Here is a 10,140-nt window from a genome sequence, read left to right as displayed (position 1 = left end):
CAGAAGCTTACGTGAAAAACGCAGTCTGGCAGATCAGCCCTACACTCCTCAGCATTCTCCAGAGCCCAGGGCTGGCACCCCAACATCCCTACTGCCCACAGCCCGTCTGCTGTAGTTCATCTGCAAAACCATCTCTCCTCACTCACATCCGGTTGCTGGGAAGTGCGTGTGTGAGCCCTCATCACTGTCACACAGACTATTCCCGTGTGGCCAGCGCATTCTTAGGGGACAGACTTGGTCCAACTCCAGCCGTCCAAGCACAGCAACTTTCAGCATGAAACAGTTTTTCTCTTTTCTTTGGCTGCCATCTCCACCACCCTGACCTTCATGCACAGCATGGGATCCCAAACCCAACTTCCTCAAGCCCTGGGCCTCCAGGCAGGCCGTGGGCATGTTGCTCTGCCTCTCTGCCTGGGGCTCGGGCTATGGACAATGACTGGGTGGCGCGGTTAGCCCCAGGGCAGCAGCAGTTTGGCGAGGAAGAACTGTCGGAGGCGGTCTTTACACGGCCACACCCCACCCACTTCCTTCCCATGCTCGCCTGTTTTGCTGGACTTCTCAATTTTCCTCCTTTCCTCAGCCTGAGTCAAAATAGCCAGAAAACAGTCAGGCATGATGAGGTCTGAGCCCCTGGGTCCGCTCTCTGTCTCAAAGTCCCCTTCGACAGCAGCTATTTCCCGCTCTCCATCTACTGCCCTGACGTAACACCCACTGTTGCATTCCCGTGAGCTCTCAGGTTCCTCGGGGAAAGAACGAGGAGAGGATGAAGAAAACCAAGACAGAGCTGGGAACAGGTGGAGCCCTTCTCCTGGTGAAAAGACTGCTCGGCCACCACAGTGCATCTGTTTATACACTTGTCACACCACGGCCCTTTGCTTCACCAGCTCATGTCCTACGCCCCTGTGTTCTTAGGACTGGACACCTGTACACCTGCAGCTCCCCATGCCCTCAGGCCATTTCTCAGGCATGCTGTGCCCTTGGGGCACTCCTGGGGTGCTCTGTGCTTCAGTGTGAACCATCACTAGCTCATGGCTCCCAACAACCCACAGCTCCATGATCTACAAACACCCTATCTTTGACCATGCTCTCCCCCAGCTCTGACCCCTTCTCAGTGGGGCTTCTACCTCGGCCTCTAAAGACTGGAACAGACATATGTTGGGGTCTGTGCCTCGATCCCCAAACCCCTTAATGGATGCATGCCGAAGGAATGAGACAAGCAGCATGGTCTTTAGGGCCGCAGGAGGAATGAAATCCTTGGCAGAGCTCATAACCCTTAGCCAGCTGGCTGACTGACCTTGGGTGGCCCGTATTTACTCAGAACAAGCAAGGAGCTGAGTGGACAATGGAGGACACCTGAGCAGGATCTTGGGAGGGATTCAAGGACTCCTCAGAGCAACAGACGATGCTAATTAAGGAAACTAAGTCTCCAGGTGGCCTCAGCTGTGGCCTGTCTTGCCCCAAGATGTCTCCTCGTTCTAAGTTCACCTGTGCCCAGGCCACACCTCAGCGCTGCACGTGTACTCAGCTTCAGTGGCTCCAACACTGGCAGGATTCCTAAGTGCACAGGCCCTGTCCTTACAGTGACCGTGCCTAAGCCCACAGTGCCCACCTGAGAAAGCTCAAGGCTGCTCCACCCACCCCAAAGGACAGGGCCCCTGTGTCCCACCAGTGTTGCGGGGACAGCACCCTAACTTTGATTCAGGCCAGTTCACAACCCAGATGAGCTTCACATGGACCAGTGCACCCCCCCATACACATACACAGTTGCTTCCCATCCTCCCTTCAGAGCACCTAAGACAGAAGGAAAGGACTCATAGTAAACCATGTGTATCGCAGTACACAAATGTGCAGCCACGGCCAACTGGAAGACACAGAGAGGTAGACGCAGGCAGTCGCTCAGACTTAAGTTTGGATTTCAGGCAAGCCAGACAGTTTGCTACTTAATCAGAATGTTTCTATACATTTAATAATTTGCAATAAAAGCCACATTCCCAAGCCATCGCCCAAGACAGCACCACTGCAGGGAAGCCCTGGCCTGCACTGGGCCCCAGCTCCACAGGCAGGACCGTGACTGGAAGGTCAGATGCCAGCCACTGGCCAGCAGGTGGGGTCTCTGGTGGAGGCCAGGATCATTTCGGGGTCACAGACTCACTCTGTGCTTCCAGGGGAAGCTGAGTCCTCAGGATCACAGAGACCCCAGGTCCCCGCTCAAATAACCCCAGGCAGAGCTCCAAAACTTCTGCAAACCCACCTCCAGGGGACAGGCCTTTCAGCTCTGCGGCCCCAGGTTTGGATGCTGGCTGGGGAAAGGTCTTGGAGGAGGACTCGCTCTGCATGAAGATAACCTGCTGGGAGCTGACCTCACCTCCGTCCAACTGCCTGCAGTGACCATAGTTATTACAAACCCCAAAGGGTCCACGGCAGCAACTCACTCATAATACACACTCTGGAGTCTCCCCCACCACTCCTGCTTTAGCCAGAGCCCCAGCTTCAAAACCACTTCCCTGCACTCAGTCTCTGCTCTGGCAGAAACCAAACCAAATGAGGGGCCCTACGGAGACTGCTGCTCACGGGGCCAGGGCAGCTGCATCCTTTGCAGTTGAATCATTGAAGGCAAAGGCTGTGACGGAAGCCACGTGGCCTTTAAATGTCCCAGGACAAACAGTGGCACCTGTAATGTGTCCAGGAGGAAAAATGCAAGACCCAAACTGAAGCCTTCAAACCAGTGCCTTCTGATCAGAGCTGACAGCCTCTCCGCCTCTGCGGAGCCTGACTTCCGGTAACAATGTAATGGAGGACTCAGGAGTTAGCAGGCTCCTCTGGATCCCCGGAAATCCAGTGTCCTGCAAGTTCAGGTGGACATGTGTCTTTGAGACAGACACCTCCCACAGCGGCATGGAAGATGCCACGTCTCTCTCGACGCTGCCCTTTGGGGAAGCCCATCCTAATTCTTTTCAGCAAAATTAGACAGCAATCCTGACTCCAGGCCGGTCAGCTGTCAGATGTCTCCTCACCATGGCTCCCTCTGGATGCAGCTCCAGGCTCCAGTCCCTGGTGACACAGGGACCTTGACCCATGCAGGGTTTTTGGCCCAGCAGGTGAGGGACAGAGGACAGGGCACAACAGGAAGGCCCTGCTTCTTTCATCCCCCTAGAGAGACTCATGGAACAAGATAAGGCACCCTGGAAATGGGGAACCTTTTGCTTTTCTCACCCTATAGAAAAGCAGGAGTCACTTTTCCTGGGTGAATGAGCCCAGTGGTCTACAGGCTGGGCCAGCAGCAGTGCCTACATGTTGTGAGCTCTCTGCCAGCTTCCCAGGGCCAGGGCCATGTGCCTCCCTTGGGTCCCCTGCACCCCCCGCTGCAGGGGAGGCTTCACGTGCAGAAGTGTCTGGTGCTTTTTGCTCCTGTCGAATCTCAGCGGGGCCTGGTGATGTTTGCCATCTTTGGGATTCTACTGGACTCAGACAGACGAGGGTGAGTGGTTTGTCTGGGGGTAACCTCAGAAGACATGAGAAGAGTGAGGCCAGGAAAGGGAATAGCCAACTAAAGACATTATCTGGTGCTGCTTGGAAGTTTCCAGAAGCTCCCAGAACAGCCCCTTTAGAGGAGACAAGGTCACATTCATCCTACCCTGGGTTCCTTGGGGAAGTGACACCCTTCCTCACGGCTAGGCTGGGCTTCCAAGGACAGGAGTGCAGGCGTCTTTGCAAGCTTGTGGTGGGGACTCTCCTCTAAGCCCCAACCAGCCCGATGGCTACTGAGGTGTCCAACTCACCTCCCAGACGCTGCTAAGGATATGTAGACATGTTCTTAGGGAGCAAATGGCTCCTCCGCCATCCAGGTCCATGTGTGTTACAAGAAAAACCCAGTCCCCACCGTCCTGCCTGAGAACCATGGCTCTGCCCACAGAGACCTGAGCCCATGCAGCAGCTGGGGGCGCCACCTCCCTTTGATTTTTCCTTTTTTGTAGCACACACCAGCTCAGGGGTCTCCTTCCAGGGGGTGCAGGCGCCTACACCTGACAGTGGGAGGAACCCTTTCCCCTACCAGCTCTACCCTCCCTCCATCCCTGTCCCTCTCAAACCCCAGGCTGGCAGCATACCCAGCTGGCACACCAGCCATACCCAGGGTCCCACCTCTTCTGGGCAGTCTACGCACACAGGGGAAATCAACCCCATATGAGCCTCCCCCTGCCTGCCTCAACTGCTCTGCCCTGAGCTCCCTCCCCAGCACTGTCCCCCACCTGCCCTGCCTCCCAGCAGGGAACCTCAAGCTTGTCCTCCTCACCCAGGCTGGAAGTTCTTACCTCTCCTTTCACTTCTGGTCCACACCTTCCCGTCTCCTGACCATGGATCCCTCTGTGCCCCTGTGTTATCCTGATTTCATTCCTCCCAGATACCGTGAATCCAACCAGCTCTGGCCTGGTCTCTGCTCTCAGGTGCCTTCTGGTGCCGACAGGCTCCTGCCTCCCAATCCCAGATCTCTGCCTTCCCTGCCAGGAGCCTTGGCAGGCCCCCTCCCACACCTGCCCTGCCCCAGTGCCTCCAGATCACCAGTGGCAGGTTTTCCTTGGCTCTGTCTCATCAGCAGCCCTGGGGTCTGCGCCGAGCAAGTGATTAAAGACAAGAATTAAGGGGCTGGGGATTTAGCTCAGCGGCATAAGCGCCTGCCTTAGCAGGCAGTCATGAGTTCGATCCCCGGTACCGATAAAAAGGAAAAAGACAAAAAAAAAAAAAAAAAAAGACAAGAATTAATCGTCGGGGCAGGGAGGGTGGTGGCCAGCTCCAGGGCAGAGATCCCACACAAGGCTCCCAAGCTGGCCCCGGACTGGGTAGAAATGTAGGCTCCGGGACCCCCTCAGACTAGGGGCATCAGAACTCTGGGGGTGTCTGAGCACCTTCAGGCGAGTCTGCCCTGTGCCAGGTTTACATTTCCGACTCATGGCTCTGGCACCAGTGACTGGTTTCCCACAGAACTGCACCTGTGGTCCGCAGGCTCTGCGGGCTGCAGCAGCAGGGAGAAGGGATCTAATCAGGCCCGGTCACGTCCTCCCGCAGCCCACCGCTGGCCAGGCCAGGGTCCCTGGGGTGACTCTCTCCAAAGGGGCCTCCTGGCTTGGGAGCTGGGGGCAGAAGAGGGTGCGGGGGATTGTGCCCCAGGTAGTGGCGGAGATCTCGGGGCGCAGGCTGTGGACCGTGGACGCCCAACCCACAGGTCTCAGGGTATGGACTGCGGCCCTCCGCAGGAGGTGCGAGGCGCAAGGGATGTACGGTGTCCTCCTTCCTCTCGGTCCAGGAAAGGGGCGATGCCTCAGCTCTAAGACAGTAGATTAGGGTTAGGGCGAGTCTGAGCCGAACTGAGCCTGGTTGGACTGCGAGAGTGCGCGGCAGACCAGGCACGAGGCTTTGCTGCGGAGCAGGAGTGCGTGTGCGTGCGGCGAGAGCGTGTGGGCCAGGCAGATGTCTCCCCAGGCCCCGCGGTAACCCGGCCAGGGAACAGCAAGAGCCGAAGTTCCAAGGCTTTCAAGGGGCTGAAGACGCGGACCGCTCCTTTCTCCCAGAGCCCCACAGGTGGAACTCTGGTCGCCCTAGGAGGTGGAGGAGGAGCTGACGCAGGATCCCAGTCCCTACTCAGGTTCCTCCAAGGACCCCAAGGTCCCCAGGGAGAACAACCCCGACTCCCGGGGCCGCCTGGAGCCTGCGGGGTGCAGATGGACTGGGCGGGGGCTCCCGAGCTGTCCCCGCCCCCAGCCGTCGCCATCGCCGTGCGCACGTGCGGCGGGGCTGCGTCACAGCAGGTGACGGCGACCCGACTTACTTAAGGGACGGCGCCTGGGTGCACCCGCGGGACTCACCGCGCTGTCGCCCAGAGGTAGGTGCCAGGGTCCTGGCTGCGCCCCAAGTCCTCCTCCGGGTCGCACTCGGGGCCGGTGCTGCTCCCCCGTGTGCGCCAGGCAAGGTGAGCGGCGGGCAGAAAACTCTGCCTCTTCTCGGATGAAAGCCCCGTAGCTTCGGACTCAGACCCCGAATGACGCAAGAAACCGGGGTTTGGGGATGGGAGCTCGCGTTTTCCCCACGCGCTTTGGCGACGCCGCAGCCTGGCGCGCCTTCCGGGTCTGAGCGCTGGGCAGCGCCTCGCGTCCAGGAAACTTGGAGGATCCGGCTGCGCTCGGAACCGCGCCCCTCTCCCCGCGCAGAGCTCTGTTGTCCCGCGGGGCTCTTCCCTCCGAAGCCGTGCGCGCCCCTGGCCCGCGTTCTCCAAGATCTCTCACCGCGCGTTCTCCCACCCGGCTCACTCCCAGGACGGCGACCTTCCTTCCATTGCACGCGCGGCGGAGCCAGGTCCCCACAGGTTCTGGGCCCCAGATCTGGGCGCCCCGGGGACCCCGACTCCTCTCTTCTCCGCAGCACTCACCTCCCTTCTCTCCACAGCCATGAACGGTGGCCTGTGCCTGTGCGTGCTGATGGCGGTTCTAGCGATTGGCGCCTGGACGCAGCCGCTGTCGCCGGCGGGACCCCTGGGCCCAGAGATCTTGGGCGCGGAGGACGCGCCCGGGAGGCAGGTTCGGACGAGGACGGGCGCCGCTGAGCCCAGGGCGCGCCTGGGCGCGCTGCTCGCTCGGTACATCCAGCAGGCCCGGAAAGGTAAGCCCCTCTGCTGCCCTGACGTCTCCTCCTGTGCCCGGAAGGAGGTGACTCCTTTCCAGAGCCCTGCTGCCCACAGAAGGCGGTTGCGGGCGTCCTGTGGCTGACAGAGGATCGGCAGGACGTGAGCCGAACCTCCTGAAAACCCTTGCTTTGAGCTGACTGTGGGTGCCCGTCGTGCTGCTGATTAAGCTCAGCAGCATTGTACCGACACTTTTAAAGATAATGACTGCGCCTGCAGGGGGTCTCCGTGCTTGGGATCCAACAAGCAGTAGTGAGCTGGTGCCCTCTTTCACCGGCGTAGTTAGGAGGAGCGGAGAGTGAGCCTCCCGCAGCCGCCTTCCTGGGCGAAGGGTTAGCGCGGTTTACGGAGGTGCGCTCCTGTTCTCAGCGTCAGTCAGACTCCTTCCCCCGGAATGGGGCGACCAGCTGGCCGCCATGGGGTCCCTTTTCTGACCTGGCTCCCTGTGGCAGAAAGGAGGTGAGGCTGGGCATCCCTGAGCCCTTGCTGCTCTTTCTGCCGCTGAGGAGGCTCAGGCGTCTATGCATCTGCAGGAATCATGACTGGGGACAGGTTTTCCTCCCAGCTTTACAGCAACGCAGATGCTGCCCGCTGCCGGGCAGGACGCCACACAGGACCCACGGGCCGGATGAGGCAGGCGCAGGACCCTTCCACGGGGCTTTTACCCAGCCTTGGCCCCTGGCTTGACCAAAGGAGAAGAGGAAGGAGTGGGCTCACCAGGCACCTGAGGTTTCACAGGATGATGAGATGGGACCCTTTTCATCTAGTGGGCTTTAGAAGGAAAGGACAGGAGACCGCTTGTCACATTCCTTCCTCCTGCAGAGGAATCACCCCAACAGCCCACCCTCATCCCTGTGCTGCTTGCCTGCTACGTGCATTGAGAGGCAGAACAGAGAAAGCCTCCCTGCTTGGGGGTTGCTTCTCTTTGATGATCTGAAAGTAATTTAGTTTATGCCCCCCAATGGGGTCTGAAGATCAGCCAGATCCATCTGAAATGTCCTAGGCTGTTACTGAGCCATAGATAAGGAACTCTCTCCCCAGCTTTGGGAAAGGTCAGAGAGAAGCAATCTAGAAAAAAGAGCGAGTCCTGAAACTAGCTCCTAGTCCTGCCCCAGGAGGGTCTGGTGCTGAGACCCTTAGCTGGGTTTTTCCAAGCCATCTTCTCCACCCTCTCCCTTCTCTTTGGCACTGGGCTATTTGAGCCCAGGTGGGAGCAGCAGACACTTAGTGATTTGCTGCCACACCCAGGTCAGTGCCTGTGAAAGACAGAGGTTCGAGGGGCGGGCAGTATTTGCCACGCAGACTACACGGTGTCCGGGGGTATTCTCGTGCTTTGAGGTCACATCAGACTTTTACATGGCTCTGAACCTGTGGTGCTCTGGAGCGGGGGCTGAGTTCTCTGGAGCCGTCTCCCATGGGGGCTCTCAGGGGTCAGGAGATGAGGCGAAGAGAGGCCTCTAGTGGCCCAGTGGCTCACAGTCACGCCTGCCAGGACCCGCAGGGCCAGGCGCCACATCTGCATGGCCTCTTGACTTTGCCAGAGCCACTCCAGCACCTTCACGCCTACTGTGTCCATGTGGAGGCCACAGCTCCAGAGAATGGTGACATGTCACTTCTCAGCAGCAGCAGGGCACCTGGGTGGTGGCAGTCCTGGAATGGCATTTGTCATCAGAGCAGACAGCAGGATGGATCATTTCCATATGGCTGTCACCAGGTGCCAGGTGTGTGGGTTTTTTGTGTCCCAGCAAAATTCCCTTCATCCTATACAGCAGGTGTCCAGGATGAGGGGCTGTACCTGCTGAGGAGACACTGAATCCCCAAAGGGAAGTGAGGGGCTGCAGGAGGCGGGACTTCATTCTGCACACTGGTTTCTGGCTTTGTAGCTGGTTGAGTTTGCTGCCAGTGAGATGGCTGCCCTCCCTGCAGGGTCCTTTATCAGCGCATAAACTGCTTGGGCTGGAGCAGCTGGGGCAGGGCAGCCCCGCCTCCAGGGCTGGGGGACACTACAGATGTCCCACCGCCTCTCTGTGTGAGAGGCCAGGTCCCCGAGGGATTTGCTCTGCAAACAGCACCCTGATTTCCAGGGGGCTGAAGTCTGCTGTGCAGCAGGTACTATATCACATGCTCCTGTCCCGCCAGCTCAGCCTGGGTTCCAGCGGTAGTGACAGCCTTGCTCCCAGGACTACGCCCTCTTAAGGCCCTGCTGTCTCCTTAGGTCTGACGCTGATTTAAGTGACGTCCTGGTGACCTCACCTAGGAGTCTGTGGAAGGTGTTTGCTGGACAGCTGAGATCTCAACCTGTCAGCATGTCTTTCCAGATCATAAAGAATGTAGCTTTCAAGTTAATAACTTTAGAACAGAATTGATACAGCAGTGGGACTCAAGCCCCCTTTTGTTTTGTTTTTTGTGTTTTTCTTTGGTTTGTTTCTCACCGCTCCGTCAGGATGTTATAACTCACCCAGCCTAAAGCTCTCTGGGGAGCCAGCTGTGCTCCCAGATGCTCAGGGTGAGATTGAGGAGTTGGCAGGGGCCGCAGGGAAGGCTGAGGTCGGCTTCTGCTGAGGGCCACAGACAAGGGCCTGTGTTAGAGGTCAGGAAACAGGGTAGACTGAGGCAAGTCCCCCGTCTACACCAGGCAGGAGCAGAGGAATCCACCTGCCCCTGACGAATACTGCCAGGGCAGCTCAGCCTCTGGGCCTTCTGCCCTATATTTGGTGTCGTGGTGGCTCCGCCATACCTGTGAGGTCTTGTCTGTCACTGGCCTTTTCTGCTGTCCACAGTCCGAGCAGTCCTGTTCTCAGGTGAGCACCCTTGTTCCTCTCTCCGCCCAACAGCCCCTTCTGGCCGTATGGCCATGGTCAAGAGCCTGCAGGGCCTAGACCCCAACCACAGGATAAGTGACCGGGACTACGTGGGCTGGATGGACTTCGGCCGGCGCAGCGCAGAGGAGGAGTACGAGTACCCTGTGTAGAGGCTCTGGCCCGCCCCCCTGGAGGAACCGAGCAGGAGCACAGTCCCATCTACATCTCAGTCTCTCCGTCTTCCGCGTGAATGACCCATGTCTGCAGTTACCTAGTGCCACGCACGCCTTGGTGTCTCCTTCACCCGTGGCTCCTGGTCCTACGACGTTGCTATGCTATTAAAGTGATTTCAGTCCACACCTCCATCCGTGTGTCTGCTGGGAAGAGCAGCTGGGCCCTGCACCAGGATGCACCTACAGTTCATGGTCCTGAGGGCTGGCGACCTGACACAAGGGACTGGGCAAGGGGCCTCCTGCAGTCACTCCAGGGCTGCCCAGCTGCCTCACTCCAGCAGGGTCTCTCAGACTTTAACTTTCTTAGAGCAGTCCCAGTCAGTCCATGCTTTTTTTTTTCCCTTGTAGTACTGGCAATTGAGCCCACGGCCTTTGCACTGAGCTACACCCTAACCCTTTTTAAATTTTTTAAGACAGGGTCAATGAGTTGAGCTGG

General features: G+C 58.4%; 1 protein-coding gene across 4 annotated transcripts; it reads left to right on the top strand.

The window, feature by feature from the left end:
- Window positions 1-5,716: 5,716 nt before the first annotated feature.
- Window positions 5,717-9,828, top strand: Cck (cholecystokinin). 4 transcript variants are annotated; one of them, XM_005006817.4, is made up of 3 exons: window positions 5,717-5,875; window positions 6,436-6,648; window positions 9,505-9,828. In XM_005006817.4, exons 2-3 carry the CDS (start codon window positions 6,438-6,440, stop codon window positions 9,639-9,641), a joined length of 348 nt encoding a protein of 115 aa, XP_005006874.1. In that variant the 5' UTR covers window positions 5,717-5,875; window positions 6,436-6,437; the 3' UTR covers window positions 9,642-9,828. The 4 variants fall into 4 exon arrangements, with proteins under 4 accessions (XP_005006874.1, XP_003476910.1, XP_005006876.1 ...); XM_003476862.5 differs by having other exon boundaries at window positions 5,845-5,962; XM_005006819.4 differs by lacking the exon at window positions 5,717-5,875 and adding an exon at window positions 6,109-6,345.
- Window positions 9,829-10,140: the final 312 nt, after the last annotated feature.

The sequence above is a fragment of the Cavia porcellus genome, unplaced genomic scaffold (genome assembly GCF_034190915.1).
Source record: "Cavia porcellus strain 051 isolate PalLab524CR breed Dunkin Hartley unplaced genomic scaffold, mCavPor4.1 scaffold_14, whole genome shotgun sequence".
In the NCBI taxonomy this organism is placed as follows: domain Eukaryota; kingdom Metazoa; phylum Chordata; class Mammalia; order Rodentia; family Caviidae; genus Cavia; species Cavia porcellus.
The sequence above is the reverse complement of the archived record's forward strand: the minus strand, read 5'-3'. Positions and strand labels throughout refer to the sequence as shown.